Here is a 17,848-nt window from a genome sequence, read left to right on the forward strand (position 1 = left end):
TTTTTTTTTTTTTTTTTTTTTTTTTTTTGAGGGGAAACAGGGAACTCCGGACCTTGCACTTGCCAGGCAGGCACTTCTGTCACTGAGCTATCTCCTGGGCCCCTACCGCTGACAGTCTTAGTGCAGCGCAGCGTAGAGAGACAGCTTCGCCTGGACCTTACTGATGCGTGGAACTGTCAGGGTGTCAGACACTAGATGATTACACTTTCTCTTCTCAGTCTTGGATTGTAGTACTGAGTATTCAGTTACAAAAATACATCCACTCCCCGAGAGGATACTGCCGTGTGCTCCGTCCTCCATGCCGTGTGCGGCTGAGGGAAGGGGCGGGGCCGGGCTCAGAGCTGCTGGAGGCAGGAGGTGGTGTAGGAAGTACGCAGGGCGCGCTGTTTTTGAACACTGTGAACTCGGATTTTAATTAACCCGAAGATCTGCATGTTTTGTGTAGTGCCATGCTTCGTGGTAGGTTCTATAGTTGTTCTTGTCTCCCCATCCTAGTTGCACTGTTTCAGCCCATAGAGATGTTTTGTGACAGCAAGTTTCAAGTTTTACAAAATAGCACAAGTTTACTGTGTAGCACTGTTCTTCCTGTGTACTAACTGGTATGGTACTAGTTTTCCTTTTGAAGGTTAGTGCGCAGGGCTCCCTGTACAGATAGAGTCTGGATAGCGTTGCTGACCCGCTCAGTGCGCCTTCCTGGATGTAGCTGCTGCTAAGTGGTCCTTGATGGGGTTGTGAGCACATTCAGATCTTGCCATATGGTGCCACACAGGCTGACCCACGTCCTGCCGCTTGGACTCTGGGTACATGCAGAACCGCAGGCACGGAGAGGGCCTGCGTGCAGCAACAAGATCCAAGTGGCCTTCGTGTGTCACAGAGAAGTACAGACGTGCTCTTACACTTGTTTCTAAGCTGTTCCAGGAAGGGGTGCTCCCCACTCACCCTGTATGCATGTTTTCACACATCTAGAAATTTAATTTTTTTTAAATTTTATTGAGAAACAGCAATGAGACAGTTTCCAAACCTGTTAGTAGGACATTTTCAATAATTAATACATTTCATATTGTTGTCTTCGTAGTAGTTATTCATAGTACAAGATGCAGACATGATATCCTGTCCATAAACACTATTAGTATAAATCTTTCTTCTCATTGAATTAAGAGAAAGTAGCTGTTTATCTAGCCTATTTTGTATATATAGATACAAAATGGTCCTTCATTTGTATCCCCTCTTTTGTTCAGTTTTGTCAGAGATGAGTATTCCATTGCCATTTAAATATTGTAAATGCATAAATTTAGCAAAATATTCCAATATAGTCCAGTAGTCCATAATAGTAGTGGGTTATCTGTAGGACTGGCAGTGTCACAAGCTGTTGAGCCTTTTACAGCTCAGCACATTAATATGACTTTACTCTTTACACTTTGTTTTTATACTTTTCTGCTGGATGGTTAAGACCAAGATAAAGCAAGACCTATATAACAAGAAATATAACTTTTGTGTCTGATAAGGTCAGTCAAATCTCCTCAGGATTTATCCTGAAACCCTGTACTGCAGCGTGTAGAACCTTTGTCAGTGTCAGCCATGTGGATGAGTCACGGCCATTGCTTGAGCAATTTGCTCTCTGTGAAAGCCTGAGAGAATGTTTTCTCTCCATGTGACTCTCCTGAGGTACACTCTACATCGTCAGTCACATTCTTCTGTGGCCCCATAATCTTGATCATGATGTTATAGTGCAGGTTCTCTTATGTCCTGAGTCCTCACTGACCTTGAAAGGCTAGGGCCAGAATGTTGGCTGTTCTTGCAGCCCTCCTTTCAAATGCAATAAAAAAATGTGCTAATTCATTCAGCAAAGAAATAGTTGGTGCTGGTTTCTTTCGGCTCACTACCCAGGTAGTAAAGAAGAGCAGTGATCCTGTGTCATGTAGGTTCCACACTCGATTACCACATTCAGTAAAACCACCGTGGAGGGCCAGGGCGATAGCACAACAGCATAAGCACCTGCCTGATAAGCGCAAGGTTCTGAGTTCAGTCCCCAGTTTTAAAAAAAAAAATCACTGTGGCATTAGAGAAGGGGAGCTACAAAGTGACAGGGAAGTGACAGAATGTGGCAGAAGATGTAGGGTAGAAGAAATAAAAATGCTGTCTGCATGCATTTGAATGCAAGGTTTCTGCTTATTTTGTTAACATTTTTAAAAGCAGAAACAGGTGTGGTTATTTTAGATGAGGATGACATCTGGGGGAATGCCTTCTCTTTTTTGGCAATACTTATATTGAGTCTAAAACCTTCAGTCTGAGCTATGTCCCTGCCCCTTTCCTGTTTCAAAGCAGAGCCTGACCAAGTTGCCAAGGTGGGGTTCTAACTTGAGATCCTCTCGTATCAGACCCCAGAGTGTCGGGATTATAGTTGTGTGCTACCACACCCACATGCAAATGCCGAATTCTTTTGGGGGGTTTTGTTGAATGCTAGAGTCTTTTTGTGTAAGCATTCCTTTCATCTTTCATGCTCTGTGACAAAATTGTTTTAAAGAATAAAATTCATAGGAAATGTAGTTGTTTACCTTCAAACCAGTCTACCCAAGATCAAAATTTAGTGGTAACACTGAAATTAGGAGCCCAGTTTATTTCTAAGTCTTCTTGTTTACTCATTTTTAAATGAGTCTTTATGCCATGAAATGTATAGACTAAAGATCAAACGGTTTTCTTTATACTCATGCTTGGAGAACCACATTAATGCCTCTGCTCTTCACGGGCCTGCCTGGCCACCTGCTTGCTTGTGTGCGAGGGATAACAGAGTGTCTAGATGCAGCGTTAACCCCATCCTCTTCCCGTTAGATCAAAGGGATTATATCTGTGAGTACTGTGCTCGGGCCTTCAAGAGTTCCCATAACCTGGCGGTGCACAGGATGATTCACACGGGCGAGAAGCCGCTCCAGTGAGTATTTGCTGGCGCGCTCTGGGTACACAGACCCCACTGGGAGGGTGTCCCTCACGGCCCTGTCGGGTGTACTGTTGAGTTTTACCAAAGCACATAATGGGCGTTGACTGAGCGATCTACTTGGTAACCTTTTTGCTTTTGTTGCTCTTGTTGCTTTTTATTGTTTTTCAATGAGAAGAAAAACATCAGCTTTCTACCTAGTAGTTTCCTTGTCCTTCCCAAGAAGCGTGTGACCCTGATGAGCACCTGTGGAAGGAGCTGCGCCTTCCGTCACAGCGCGAGCTTGTCTTTGATCTGTTTCCTCTCCCGCTCTCTGTAGATGTGAGATCTGTGGATTTACTTGTCGACAAAAGGCGTCTCTCAACTGGCACATGAAGAAGCATGATGCAGACTCCTTCTACCAGTTTTCTTGCAATATCTGTGGCAAAAAATTTGAAAAGAAAGACAGTGTCGTGGCACACAAAGCCAAGAGCCACCCCGAGGTGCTGATTGCAGAAGCTCTGGCCGCCAACGCGGGCGCCCTCATCACCAGCACAGATATCTTGGGCACCAGCCCAGAGTCCCTGGCGCCGCCCACAGATGCTCAGGGTCTTCCTCTTCTTTCTGAGCCCCTGGGGAACTCGGCCCCTGGAGAGTGCCTGCTGCTAGAGGCGGAGGGGATGTCCAAGTCCTTCTGTGGCGGGGCGGAGCGGGTGAGCCTCATGGCTGACGGCAAGCTCTTCGTGGGCGGCGGCGGCAGCGGGGGCCCCGAGGGGCTGGTCATGAACTCGGATCTACTCGGTGCTACCACAGAGGTTCTGATCGAAGACTCCGACTCCACTGGGCCTTAGTGGAGAGGAAGACTTTTGGGCACTGGGACAGTTGGGACTTTGTATTTAAAAGACAAAAAGGACACACACACAAAAAAAATCTAAAGCATTTAAAATGTAGTAAAATAACTGAAGGGCCTGCTCTTCCCGTTGTGGATCACAGCACACACCCCACCCCAGCCCCTGGCGCCCCTTGCCCCCTTATGAAATTGACGTTGCCTTTTCCAGAAAGGTACACAGCTTGGAAAGCAGCAGCAGCAGCAGCTCTGAGCGAGGCTCTCCCCGCTGCCTCCTGCGCGGCAGCCTCCCTGCTCCCAGCAGATCCCCTTCTCCAGCCTGTAACCCACACGCTCTGGGCCAGCTTTTAACTCCTGTAGTATGTAACTGACTCCAAATTCTTCCTCCTGCTGCCCCACAGTTCTGGCTTCTCCCTGCTACGGCAGCACTTATTCTCAAATATTACAGAATTCTCATCTCTGGAGCTTGACTCGCACTTTAGGGCCCCTTACGGTGTGCTGTTAAAACAGCACCCACTCTCACCCCTCCTCCGGCCCCCTCTGGACTTGGGAAGGAAGGTTCCGTGTGGACCACCCTGCTCTCTGGTCCTAGCACCCCAGCCCCTCCCAGGCCTCCACCTGGCTCCTCACGGTGCTCCCTGGCTGGAAGCCGGCTCCAGGCGGGAGGAGGCTGCCCTCTGCTCAGTCTCTGGCCATAACAGGGCTCTGTCCGTGAGACGGTGAGGAAAGTCCCAGGCTAATGGCAGAAATTTGCACTTTGAACATATGTGTTTTGTGTTGTGGAACCTGAGATTCCTTATTTATTAATGGAAAGTCATTTTTGCGGGGGGTGGGGTCTTCATGGCTATGTTTTGTGGGGCTGGGAGAAGTTAGAGTATTCTGAAGTGGGATGCTGTCCACAAGGGGTTCTTCCAAGGCAAGGCGCAAGGTGGCAGAAGCACAGCCAGCCTCTAGAATCCTGGCTCTCCAGTGGCCTTTAGGGAGCGCTGTTCCTCAGCACTACAGAATCACTACAGTAGCCTAGAGCGTTGTCAGAAGCCTTGCAGGGAAGGGTGGTAGGTCACGGGCGTCGAGGAGCGCTCTTGGAGAGTCTAGGAGCAGAGGCTTAGGAGTTTTACGGGAGTGAGGAAGGCCTAAGTTACAGCTAAAAGATCTGTGAGTTGCTTCTGTTCTCACCCTCACCTTATATGCCTGCCTTCTGTGCCCTTCTTGGTTTTTGTGTTCTGCTCTGCTTTATTTTGGTTCCTAAGCGAAAAAACAGTGGCTAGAAGTCCTAAAGTCAGAGGAAAACTGCTCCGTTTTGTTTCCCTTCTAGTAACACCTCAGAAAAGGGCTCACTAGACAGTTACCTGTGTAATAGTAGGTCTGGCTTCTGACAGAAGACCTGGGGACTTCCACTTCCTTTGGAAGAGGGACTTTACCAGAGTAGATTGCCTATCTCATTCATGGAAGACACAGGTAGTGTTGCATAGCATTCCCAGCTCCCGGGAGCCTGACAGCCTGGTTGGATCCTTTTAGAGAACTAGAAGGGCAGTGCCTCTCCCGTGTACCTCAGAAGCTAGCATTGAAGCCTTACCCTGTTCCCTGTCCATTGTCAGAAGTGTGTGGTGGCTGTTGGGAAGAATGAAGTTGTGCAGAGAATGAAGCAGGAACAGCTTGTTTTTCACAAACACTAAAACTAGTAAAATTTACTCGTTTCTTGATTTATTTTTTCTCAAGACAGTTAAGATGTCAGGGGACACCTACGGGGGGCAGCTTGAAATGCACTGTTGAGTGTTCATGGTGCTGTAGCTTTGTCTTCCATGGCGAGGGTGGAAATTGGAAGACGGGTAGAAGGGCTGCAGGGTCGGCTTTCCTGTGCACAGCAAGGGCCTCTAGGCAGCTCTGCCGTGGAGTAGCTCTGAGCCTCCTGGTGTGGGACTGACGTGCTGGCTGGGTCTTCGCATGCTGTCCTGCGCTGCTCCGCTGTCTGGCATGGATACCTGCACTCCCCTTTGCCTCTGTTACCCTCAGGCTTTTATCTCAGTTTCACGTCATCAGATATTTTAGCCAGGTATTTTAGAAGTGAACAGCATTAAAAAATAAGCTTTTCTTTCTGATATAGATGAAAATACATTCTCCCTCCCCATACCCACATTCCCCACTCCGGAAAGCACTTCGTTATCTGATAGAGACTTCCATCATTTCTTTTTTGCCTTTTCATACCTTCCATTAGCTGCCGATACATTGTTTTACATGTTTGCAGTGACATTTTTGTATGGGCTTTATGCTTTTCCTTTCAAGAAAGAAGTCCTAGCATAGTAAGTATAAGTGAACTAAGCCCCATTCCTTCCTGCTCCCCATGTTGCTATTGATTCGTTATCCTGCCAGGAGCTCTATTAATCTCAAAAGACTATTTCCTACTCTCAGTTTGTTACGTTTGTAATAATTCCCTTCACATTCTCTATCTGAATTGGAAATCCCACTCGTGTGGTTGAGACACAGTGGCCAAGCATTTCTAGATGTCCTGTCCCCTGTGTGCGGCTGCCCAGGGTTGCCCTGCAGAGAGGTTGGACCGGTACTGGCCAGAGTTCTGGGGTTAAAGAGAGCGGAGAACAGCTTCCACACGGTGCAGAGCACTAGGGCCTCCTCACATCTGGCTGGAGGAAAACCCTATGAAATACACTACGAACCCGACTAAGGTTGTTACTGTCTCACTGCTTAAAGTACCATTTTCTTTCTTTTTCCCACTTTCCAGTATACTCAAGAAAATGGAAAACCTGTAATGGATCAATTTAAAATATTTTATTTCCTAAAAGCCTTTTTTGCCTATTGTAATATGCAGGACCCCTCTCCTTTGATTGGGAGAGATGGGTAATTACCTGAATATAGGTTGAAAAGGTTATGTAAAAAGAAATTATAATAAAAGGGATACTTTGCTTTTCAAATCCTTGGTTTTTCTTAATCTAGGTAAGGCATATCCAAAATATGTAAAGAAAAAAATAAAAATTGTCCTCATGGAAGCAGCTTGTCTTCCTTGATTGTCCTGACTTAGCAGTTTTCTAGGGGTGACAACAGTTCCTTGGCAGGTCTTAGGTTCTGTGTACTGCCATTTACTCTTGTTCAGTGAGGCAAACTTTTTTGTTTGGTGTGGTTCTTGGTTTGTAATTCCTAGATGCCAAGAGATTCTGTGATCAGAAACCTGTTTGATGGAGGTTTCTGGAGCCTTATGTTGAAAAGTAGCTGCTGCTCTAGTACAGGGAGTGTCAGTGCTGTGTCACTTGAACAGTGTCACTTGGACAGTGACAGTCCTATCAGCATTTAGTATCAGTTATCCATAAGGCTCAGTATCCTTAATATTAACATTAAAAATGCCCAAAACTGGAACCCTTCTACCTTTCAAAAGTCTTCCTGTGACAGCGGCCCCACCCTTTTTCCCTTTTCCCTTCGTGTGCTATATGAACCACTCCTGTGACTGCAGCCTCTGCTCTAAAGTTGTCAAAGGTAATCGATGCAGGCAGCACCATCGAGTGACATGCAGTACAGTGACAGTTTCCCAGTTACTTTTAACTTCCTTACTCATTGCCAAAGCTCAGCTGATGCTCTTGTGTGAAAACTGTGCGGTGCAGGCAGGGGACAGGGAGGAGCATGTTGTCACTTGAGGACTGCCTGAGAGTTGCTCCGAGTCAGGGCTGGGTGTTTCCTCTGGCAGCGGACAGGCCTGGACAGAGCCTTCCCTCACTGTGGTCACCCGGAAGGCACCGGCAGTGAGAGGCTCTGCACTGGTTGACATCTGCAGGGAGGTACAAATGGAGCAACAGTAGAAAGCACCAGCAGGAGACTGAAAGTGAGAAGATGCATTTTTAAAGGGCCGTTTTCACATAAACAGTTTCTTGCATGAATGAAGTAGAAAGTTAGTGGTAGAAACAACTGAAAATCCAAAAACGACTATAAATTTAAGGCCAGTTTACGTGATTTTGTGTATATTACTCTTAAGCTTTTTATATAAAGTGGGAAAACTAATCTTTACTTTAGAATAAATCTAAGGATCAAATATTTTAAAGCCTTCACTTAGTTCTGAGCTGTGGCAGGTGTTTAATAATTCAGTCTATCAGTAATAACTCAATACTGAACACTCAAGCAAAGCAAAAAGGACATGAGAAGTGTAAACCAGGTGCTAACAGAGCCCTGATTCGTGTGTGTTAAGTGGACTGCACTAGGCAGGGGTGTCGTGAGGACCTGTGTGACAGTGACCTTGTTGCTAAGTGCAGAAGCAAAACAGTGGCACAAAAACAAGTGTGCTAAGTGCTGAGTGGAGGAGAGGTGGAGGCAGAGGCTGCTAGGGAAAGAAAAAGAGCTGACTGAAAAGGGCCCTTTGATTCCACAGGCACAAAAATCCACAGCCGGGAATTTGCTGCCACCTCTGAGTCAGGCGGGGGGTGGGAGGTGGGGTGCCCAGTCCCATCAGAGAATGCCCAGTGGGTTTGGGCGTGAGAGGCGCAGTCCTGACTCCGACCGACCGGTGCAGACAGGAGAGCCTGGCCCGCCTGTGTCCTGGGCGGCCCGCCTGTGTCCTGGGCGGCCCTCCCGTGTCCTGGGCAGCGAGGCAGGAGATGGCTCTCGCAGAGCAGTCACTGCGGGCCCCGCGGCGGCGGGACCTGTGCAGCCGCTCTATCTGGCTAGCGAGGAAGATTCGTTCAGACCTGACTGCCCTCACGGAGGCTTATGTAAGTTGTCTGTCCTGTTGTCTCTGTCCCTGCATCTCCAGACCTGGCCAGGGCCATGCCAGCATGTCACAATCCTGCCAGGGACCTGCTACCTGAGGAGGCCCGTGTCCCTTCGGAAGGTCGGGTGACCTCGTGTCTTCCTGCAGGCTGCTTGGGAGATGTGCTGCTCCTTCAGGGGGAGAAGCGGGGTTTTAGACTGGCCCTGTTTCCAGGCTGGTGCTGACTTGATGCCCTGTACTCTGAAGTCTACCAGCATTGGACCCTGTTAACTTTAATTCTGTAGATACTGTAGAAGAAATTCTATAAAAATTTTTGAGCTATGTAAGTGGGTCTATAGGATTGGGAGAAAAATTTAAGAACTTGGGGGAAGTCTGTAAATCCAACTTACACAGTGGGAGCCCCCCACATCTTGGAGTTACATCAAATGCATCCATACGTCTGAGTGGAAGGTGGCCTAAGCTCTCAGAAGGCTCCTTGCAAGGCTCACTTGGGATGCACGCCAGTGGCGCACTCTTGAGCTGCTTCTCTGAAGGGGGCATCTCCTGAGGCCTGTGGTGGGAATACTCGGGTTCCTTTGGGAAGTTCTGAGCTCAGACTCCCTGAATTGCTTTAGCTGTGGACAGCCTTGCCAGCCAGAAATCAGACTGATACTTTTTAGGAATTTAGTCCCTAACATATTGACTTGACCAGGGAGAGTAAGTGATAGGGACAGGAAGGTTAGGGGAAATTCTCCGGTAGCTGCTGCTGGGTGTCTTTCTGTGTTTAAAATATTTAATCTCTAGTATGATTAAAATGTTTCATGAGAGAGTTTAAAGCAGGAAGAAAGCATCTAAGTCAGTGGTTTTCAACCTTTATCACTTCATAAAAGTTGAATATTCTTCCAGTAAAAATGCTCAGCTTGTCCATTTCAGCCAGTTGGCCACCTTTCGTAGAGTCAGGGCTTGGATCCCAAATCTTCTGGACATTTAATTTGCAGTATAGGGCTGGTGAGAGCTCAGCGGACTAAGTGCATGCTTAGGCAAGCACAGGGACTGGGGTTTGATCCACAGCACCACATGCCACACTGGCTCCGCCCCTGGGGTGCGCTGAGCCACGGACGAGTCTGGGCATTGTGGCACAGGCCTGTGAACTCAGCGCTGGGGAGGCTGAAAACAGGAGCATCACTGCGAGTCAGCCGCCTAGGGAGACCCTGGACCAAACACATTAAAACAGTAAAAATATAGTATGGCTACATTTGCAGTATGGCTCCTTGATCAGAGGTGAAGGAGGTTTTAGTGAGGTCTCAGTAGAGAGCCTGGGTGGTGGCACAGGCGTCATGTTCTCCCCTTTGCTCTGCAGGTGAAACACCAGGGTCTGGGCACAGACGTCAGCCTGGATTCTGTGGATGGTGTCCCGACGGCGGGCACCAACCGGTGGAGCGAGCTCGCCGAGGCGGACCGGCTACAGGAGAACCTGCAGGCTTACCGCACCTTCCGCGTCCTGCTGGCGCGGCTTCTAGAAGACCAGCGGGTGCACTTCACCCCCACGGAAGGTGACTTCCATCAGGCCATCCACACGCTTGGGCTGCAAGTCTCCGCCTTCACCTACCAGCTGGAGGAGCTGATGGCGCACCTGGAGCATAAGATCCCCCCAGAAGAGGCCAGTGGGAAGCCTGCGGGCCAAGGGGGACTCTTTGAGAAGAAGCTGTGGGGCCTCAAGGTGCTGCAGGAGCTTTCCCAGTGGACCGTGCGGTCCATCCACGACCTGCGTGTCATCTCTTCTCGGCAGGTGGGGGGCCTAGCACAGGAGAGCCAGTACTTCGCTAAGGATAAGAAAATATAGCAAGTGGCCCTCCTGCCTCCTTGCTTCTCTTCTGATGGAATGCACATAGCTCTGTGCAGCCCATCCTTGGTTGGCTGTGAAGAGCTTTTGGGCCACTCGCCAAGTAGGACTGGAGATGAGGAGTGGGCATGCACGCGTGCGCATCATGGTGCAGGGGGGGAGCCTTCCACCCGCCCCTCCCCCCGCCCTAACCTTTCTGCTCACTAAGTGACCTTTACCATAGCAGTCTTCAGACCCACTTCTGAGACGACTAAGCCGATAAATAAATAACCGTGCGCTCTATCTAGTCACGCTCTTAGGTAATAAAAGTAATAATGGCTAACACTTACTGAGGAGCTGCTCCCTGGGTGCAACTTCCTCCACTACCGTGTGTGTGTGCATGGGTCCCTCCCTGTCAGTGGATGAGGAAACAGGTTCCCAGACTTAGTGAACAATGTAGGAAAAATTGAAGAAAGAAATGGTGAGGAGCTGGCCACTTAAAAAAAAAAAAAAAAAAAAAAAAAAAAAAAAACCAGCTTAAGCAGGTATGCTGTGCGGAGCCTAGTTAAAGAAAGAGGAGGCCACCAGATTTGGGAGCCAGGACTCAATGACCCAGCCTGGCAGCGCCGGGCATGGCCCTCATGTTCTGTAATTGTCCCTTCCGTGACAGCAGGCCCTGTGACCAAGCCCGGGGAGGGGAGGGTGGAATACCACCAGGTTAAAAGGTCAGCCCTGGGTCAGCTCACATTCTCTGGACTTAGTCATGAGGAGAGGGGCAGACCCACTCCTTCCCACAGAGGATGCCAGAGATTCTACAGCGATGCGCTGCTCAGCTGAGGGCCAGAGCTGCTCAGGCGAGAACCCCACACGGCAAGAAAGGGGTGGCTGTGTGAGCAGGGGAAGGGCCCCTTGTGGCACAGCCACGTCCTGTGGTGCAGCACGAAGGCAGCTCTCGAGTGTCATTTGTCATACACTCGACCTGTGATTAAAGCCTGAGATCTTGGATTAAGGGTGCAATAAGTTTAGTTCAACTAACCAAGGCAGCTTTATTAATGAACCATGAGTCAGAGAGGCTCGTCCTCCTGGGTCACGCGAAGTGGGGAGCAATGACTTCCTTAGCTTGTGTGCATCACCATGTGGCTTCATGTCCAGAGCTCCGTGAAGTCAACATTGTGACAGGCATTGTGGCAGTCAGAGAGGTCAGACCCTGCTTGCTAACAGACATTTATGGGAACATGTACACGTATGAACTATCAGTGCCAGCAGCGCATTGGAGCTGGACAAGGCCTGGGCTTAGATGTTAAAGAAAGGAGATTAGTGAGGCCCAGAAACGGTGTCTTGGGGGAGAGAGGAGTTGTATTAAGAGGTTGCCTGAGAACAAGATAGGGAAAATTGAAGAAAGAAAGGGTGAGAATCTGGCCACTTAAAACAAAAATCCAGACTAGGGAATAATGCATAGTAGGGCCCAGCTCTCAGTGAAGGCTTATGGTTTGGTTTTTTGTTTGTTTTGCTGTGCTGGGGATTGAACTCAGGACCCTGAGCTTGCCAGGCAGGTGCTTATTCTACTGAGCTATCTCCCCAGCGGTTTGGTTTTTATCATACTTATAATTTCAGCACAGACAGATTCCCACTAAAGATACTCAGGCTTATGTTACTCATTTTTCCTCATTTTGATAGGAGCATTTTCCCGTGAGAAAATACCTGCTTGCTGATGCAAAGCTCTTAGGGGGAGCGGGTAGGCCTTTTGGTCGGTGGAGGAGGCAGCTGGCTGTGACCCTGCGGGCGCCTGGCCCCAGCAGACGTAGCAGGTCAGACCTGAGCAGGAGTCAGAGGAGCAGAGCCTGGCCTCTGCCACCCAGTGCTTGTGGACAGAGACGGCATGGGAGGCGCAGGTCCTGGAAAGGCCGGAGCGGCAGCGGCAGCTCAAGCTGGGAGGGCAGGGAGCCTCTTCTGCCTCGTGCATTCCCAGCACTGCTCAAAGCCCTGCATCATCAGGGCCGGCGAGATGGCTCAGTGGAATAAGCGCTTCCCTGGCAAGCGCAAGGGTCTGAGTTCAATCCCGGGTTCTGCCAAAAAAAAAAAAAAAAAAAAAGAAGCCCTGTATCAGCCTCTCCACTGAGGCCCTTCCCGGGTATGTTAGAAGAAGCAGGCTTCCGTTGGAAGGGGACAGTGGGGACACGTGCACATGGGGCAGAAATGCACACCCTGCGTCGTGTTCGCCTCACATGGACACTGAATGACTAAGGGACTGACGCTGGGCCAGAGCGCTAGGTGCGTGTCCTAGAACGCGGGTGACAGCAGTGAGGACACTCTAGAAGTACACGTTTTTAAAAGACCTATAACCCAAAAGAGGTTTTTTTTTATTTGTTTGTTTGTTTGTTTTTTAATTTAGATTTTATTCCCTTGCGCCTTAGGACTGGGAGGTGTTAGGTAACATGCCACATAAATTTAGTTCTGCACTCTAAACCCTGCTTTGTGAAGTGGATTCTTTCTGTCTCACGGTTCCAAACACAGTCCTGTCTGCAGAGTCCAACTCTGTTTTCCGAGTCTGTTAAGATATTACCTGGCTGATAATAAACAGATGTGTTGTTAAGAGGATGACTTGGAAAATGCTTACAAACTATCACAAACTTGAAGACTAAACATGAAATAAAGTTAGTCTGAAGGTAATGAGGTGAAGTGAGAGCTTTAGTAAGAATGGAAAGTGTAAGGTCATGGCCTCGGCATTGCTGTTATTCAAACTGCTGTGGACGGAAGCCCAGAGGTGACTCATTGTGGGCCGTGGTCAAGTGAGAGACACGTAAATATTTCAGGGAGATGTCTCTGAAGAGGTTACGTCGGCTTGTTTGTGAACTCCCAGCTTCTGAGGTACCGGAGTGCTATCTCTCTTCTGTGTGCAGGGTAGACAGATGCAGGGGTAGAGGCCTCTGCTTGGGTGGGGAGAGACTGCTGGAAAAGAAGGGTCAAGAAGAATATCTGGGCTTTGTGGATTTGGCAGGGGTGCAGCGCTAGAGCCAGGACGTTCCTTGAAAAGAATGATTCAGGACATTCCTTGAAAGGAATGGCCTGGCCCCCTGCCTCACTCCTCCCTAGTGACAAGCTGAAGAAGGTGGCTGCCAAACGCCGTTGAAGTTGAAAGGGGAAAAGTGTTGCACGGCCTGATCTCGGCACAGCCGAAAGCTCACCAGGTCTTCTGCGGACAGGGGGGCTGAGGCAAAATCCCTGCGCTTGCAACTCTGCACAAACTAGAAATTTCTCGGATTATCTTTTTGGGGCCCATAGGAAACAAACGGTGCAGGGATGGCTGACAAGAGCGTTCACTGGGCAAGGCCGCAGGTTGCTTCTTTCACTGCTGTGTCTTCGGGGTGAGCAAGGGGAATTTCAAGGGGTTTCAGCAGCGGGTGAAATGCGATCCTGCAGCAGGGGCCAGACTCACTCAGGCGTGCTGGGTAAATCTCCGCGATGCCAGACTGCTGGGCAGAGCTCCCGGACCAGTGGCCTAGAAAGGGCTGAGGGCCGCCTGCCACCAGCCCTGTGTGTCACCCTCTGATGAATACCCCGTCGGGCAGCCTGCCGGAGAGGAGAGTCGCCTTTATGGGGTTTAATTTTAAGAACTGGCTCCTCAGTCCCGCTTTGGGGTTGAAGAGAGCTCGGACTAGCTCATTTTTGGTTGCTTCAGAGGTAGGAACCATGCTGTGGGAAGTCCTACAGGAGGCCTTGGAAGGTGCGGAGAGGCTCTGCATTTCTATCCACATAGTCAAGGGCATTTACTTGTTGGCCACGTCTATGACTCTACATAATGTAAGGTCATTTAGTCCTTTTAGATAGTCTCTTTTCAGAGCTGAGGAGGAAATCACCAAATTCATTTGCCCAAGTTCATACCTCTAGCCTGTGGTAGGGCTGAAGTTTAAAACCCAGTTCACTATAGCTCATGCCACGGGATCGTCTTGTTCTGCACTTTAGAGTTGACCCATGCTCCTTCGATAAAGCCAGTCCAGGCTTGCACCGACCCTTCCTCCAACAGAGCCATACACGTTTCCACACTGGGGCCAGTCACCTTTTCTGCACTTCCCCTCTTAGGAAATGGAAATGACAACAACGGACTACCCTGGTGGCTTTATATGGCATCAGCAAATTGCGTATCCAAAAGCCCTTGTAATGACATACAAACATCCAGGCTGTCTGACGTCTGCAGGGGCTTGCATTCATGTGAGACTGGAGAAGGAGCAGTCTGCATTCTGCAGAACCTCAGGGTGGCTCTGGTCACCTTTGCTTTTCAGGGTGGCTCTGATCACACCTGGACTTCACCCTGCATTTCACAAGGAAAGGCTGAACCGGGCTCAGTCAGCCTCCAGAGATCCTCCTCCCTGGGAGACCCAGCCATTCATGCACCCAGAAGGTGGCTTCCCTGAAGGTGGGGTCAGACAAGTCCTGGAAAGCCGGGTCGGCTCCAGAGGAAGCCAGGAAAACTTGCATAACAGGGCAACAGCCAGTCACACACACAAGAGCACACATTTAGAAGTGAAATTGTCAGGCCAGGGACGTGGCTCAGTGGCTTAAGCACCTGCCTGGCAAGAGCAAGGTCCTGAGTTTGATCCCTGGTACCAAGAAAAACCAAACCAAACCAAAACAAAAACTTAGACTTGTCTAGTATAAGTGTGCTTTGAACAAGCCAACCAGTGAAGCTTTTCAAAAATATTACTCCAAGGCAGGTGCCCTATCCTTGGAAGGAGTTGGGGCTGGCTCCTTTGCTTAACCGGACTTGGCTCTTATTCCCAGAAGACTGGAGCAGCAGGTGGGTTGAGGGCTATACAGATAATTGGAGAAGTCATTGGAAAAATACTATCAGTACTTCCAATTCGATTCTGAGTTAGAGCTCAGGTTTTTTTGGAACTTGCCTGCCCAGTGCAACCAAATTGCAGCAGCCACGCACATTGCTGCTTCCTGGTGGTCAGTACTAAGGAGACAAATGAATCCAAAAATGGCAAATATTTATATGGTGTGCGTTATGTGCCAGAGCCTTGCTTTGCAGGCCACGCTCACTCGCTCCTCACTAGAGCTCTGTGAGGCAGATGAAAAGGTTCTTATTTTACAAGTGAAGAAACACTTTCATCGCTGGCCAAATAGCTCAGCAGATCAAAGCACTGGCAAGCAGGCACAGGGGCCCCAGGTTCGCTCCCCCGGCCTGCTGTGCCCGCCCGCGAGACTGGGTGTGGTGGCGAATGCCTGTAATCTCAGCTCTTGGGAGGCTATAAACAGGCAGATCACTACGAGTCTGATCTAGTAGTGAGACCCTGAACTGTAGACCCCCTAAGAAAACCCAGTTTCCAGCCCTGTTTGAAGGACAGGTGCTCACACTGGGGAGATGCAGGTGCGAGCATCTTGGCACGGGCCCTCCCAGGGTCGGGCACGAGGGTGATGGCTTTTGCCCTCAGGAAGAAACAAAAGGAAGAGACGCTGTGCTTGCTGTTGGGAGCTTGGCTGTGTGTGAGATTCTGGGGGCTGCTGTGGATGATGGGAGTGAGGAGAGAGGGGTACTGGAGCCTGGAGAAGATCCTCTGGGGCTGCAAATGCCTGCAGCAGCCGTTGCCTTAGGGAAACCATTCAGGCAGCTCTGCCCCTGGGAGAGGACAGTGGAGGGGAGGCTGGCACTCAGGGGAGGCCCTGCTCTAGGTAGCAGCAGAGCTTTGCCCTGCAGCAGATGCTGCAAAGAGCAGGACAGCCCTTTCCCTGCAGCCACTGAGCCATGAGGCACCGGAGGGCTCTGGAGGCTCAGAGCAGTTGAGCCGGGTCTTCACCCATCAGCCTCACTACAGCCCAGCTGAGCAAGGCCCCGTGGGTCACATCCACCCAGGATCACCCTGCAGGGGAGTCGAGGGCTGCCAAGTCCTAGCACAGTGCCAAGCCTGCTGTTGCGTCTCTGCGTCCAATTGCATGAGCCACGCATCTCACATCCCTCACGCTGCCCATGAGTCCATGACTGTGATCAACTACTGGACTGTGATTAAGATTGGTTTCTGAGATGCAAGGGGACGGGCAGGCCCTGCACAGCTGGCCCCTGAGGGGGAAACCTCAGAAAGTGGTCAGCGGCAAACTGTGAAGTTCATGGCAAAACCCCCAGCTCTACACGGACATCCCTGAAGAGCACTTCATGCCCAGAGAAAGAACAAAGTGAAAACCTTGGCTCATGGCCCTCGAAAAATAGAAAACAAATTGAAAAAATGTAGGGCATTTCTACCACTGGGCGCTGCGTGGGTGGTGCAGTGTCTGTTTTGTCTCCTAGGTGGCATGTCTGGTTTAACTTGGTCACAATCCCAGGGCCTTTCACACGTTGTGCTCTGAGGTGGTGTACGTGGTTTCGGCTCATTGAGCCATGAGCCTCAGCCCAGCGTGTAAGTAGGACCATAGCCTGGCCGAGGGTCAGGTCAATTCTGGACGGCAGGGGCTTCGTTTTCTTTCCTCACTAGTAACAACTGTGTGCAGGGAGGAATCAGCATTTCGTTCTCACTCTTGAGCACAGACAACAGGTACAAAGCTGACTGACAGAGGTCAGGGTATCAGCCGTGCGGCACGGCGCACATCTACCTGGGCAACAAGAGCGGCTCCACCTAGACGAAGATCTACGGCAGTTCTCCATGGTGGAATCGCTCTTACACAGAAGCAGTGGCAGAGTTGACACTGTGATTGATTGATTGATTGATTGATTGTCTTTTTGAGACAGGGTCTCTATATGTAGCTGAGGCTGACCTTGAGCTCACTTTGTAGCCCAGGCTGGTCTGGAACTTGCATCAGTCCTCCTGCCTCAGCCTCTGTGTGCTGAGGTAATCTTCCACACTCGACCTACACAGTATTTTTAAAAAGAGTACTTGAGCTACTGTGGTCTGATGGGCTTTTGAAGGCCAGAGTAGAGGTTAAATCCCCAATGCCGAGAACCTGAGTTGGGCTGTGACAGTGGGCACAGAGCAGAGTCCAGGTCTGAGACACAGGACAGGACTTGGCAGGTGAAGGAGAGGGAGAGGCTGGTGAGAGTTGAGAAGAGGGAAGAGCTTACAGGCATGCACCCCAGGCCTCCAGCATGGAGGGCAGTGGGCAAGTAAGACAGGAGACTGGAAAGGGGGTCGGTGCTGAGAGTGGATCTGTGACCCCTCCCAGTCAGCATTCGGGAGACAGACACAAGGAAAAAGGAAAGGGGCAGCCAGCAGGGCCAGAGCAGTGCTTCCGAGGGGAACTGCAAGGGTACCCTCGTCTGCGGCCTGGTGCAGAGCCCGTCTGGCCGTGAGTGGCCACAGCTGAGATAAACCTAGGCTTTCGGGAAGCTGCCCAGTGTTTATGTCCCATCGAAGGACTCGGGTCACATGACATGCTCATATTAAGACGCTGGAACATTCAAGGTGGGCCAGCGTGGGTTCCGGCTCACCATCCTCATCCCATGCAATTATTAACAGAGCCTCCTGTGAGTCGCAGCCAAAGTCTAGGCCTGCAGAACAACCTGCACGGCCCGCCTACTCGTGTGCTGGTCCGGCCGTCCCAGCAGCCCGCCCCCCAGTCTCATCCCAGGTCCCCATCTGACCAAGCTCGGAGCAG

At 50.1% G+C, this 17,848-nt stretch overlaps 2 protein-coding genes across 3 annotated transcripts in view; both read left to right on the top strand.

Annotated features, from left to right (window-relative positions):
* Window positions 1-7,132, top strand: part of Zfp91 (ZFP91 zinc finger protein) — a 26,928-nt gene extending 19,796 nt beyond the window's left edge. The window contains exons 10-11 of one of the 2 annotated variants that reach the window (XM_004645784.2): window positions 2,830-2,929; window positions 3,252-7,132. In XM_004645784.2, coding sequence (XP_004645841.1) covers window positions 2,830-2,929; window positions 3,252-3,762 — 611 coding nt within the window. In that variant the 3' untranslated portion in view covers window positions 3,763-7,132. The remainder of the gene's footprint in view (window positions 1-2,829; window positions 2,930-3,251) is intronic. The other variant, XM_004645785.3, reaches the window with a different exon arrangement.
* An 88-nt stretch (window positions 7,133-7,220) lies between these two features.
* On the top strand, window positions 7,221-10,767 carry Cntf (ciliary neurotrophic factor). The gene is made up of 3 exons (XM_004645783.2): window positions 7,221-8,298; window positions 8,339-8,464; window positions 9,803-10,767. Exons 1-3 carry the CDS (start codon window positions 8,209-8,211, stop codon window positions 10,283-10,285), a joined length of 699 nt encoding a protein of 232 aa, XP_004645840.2. The 5' UTR covers window positions 7,221-8,208; the 3' UTR covers window positions 10,286-10,767.
* Window positions 10,768-17,848: the final 7,081 nt, after the last annotated feature.

Source organism: Octodon degus, unplaced genomic scaffold (genome assembly GCF_000260255.1).
Source record: "Octodon degus isolate 3935 unplaced genomic scaffold, OctDeg1.0 scaffold00239, whole genome shotgun sequence".
Lineage (NCBI taxonomy): Eukaryota > Metazoa > Chordata > Mammalia > Rodentia > Octodontidae > Octodon > Octodon degus.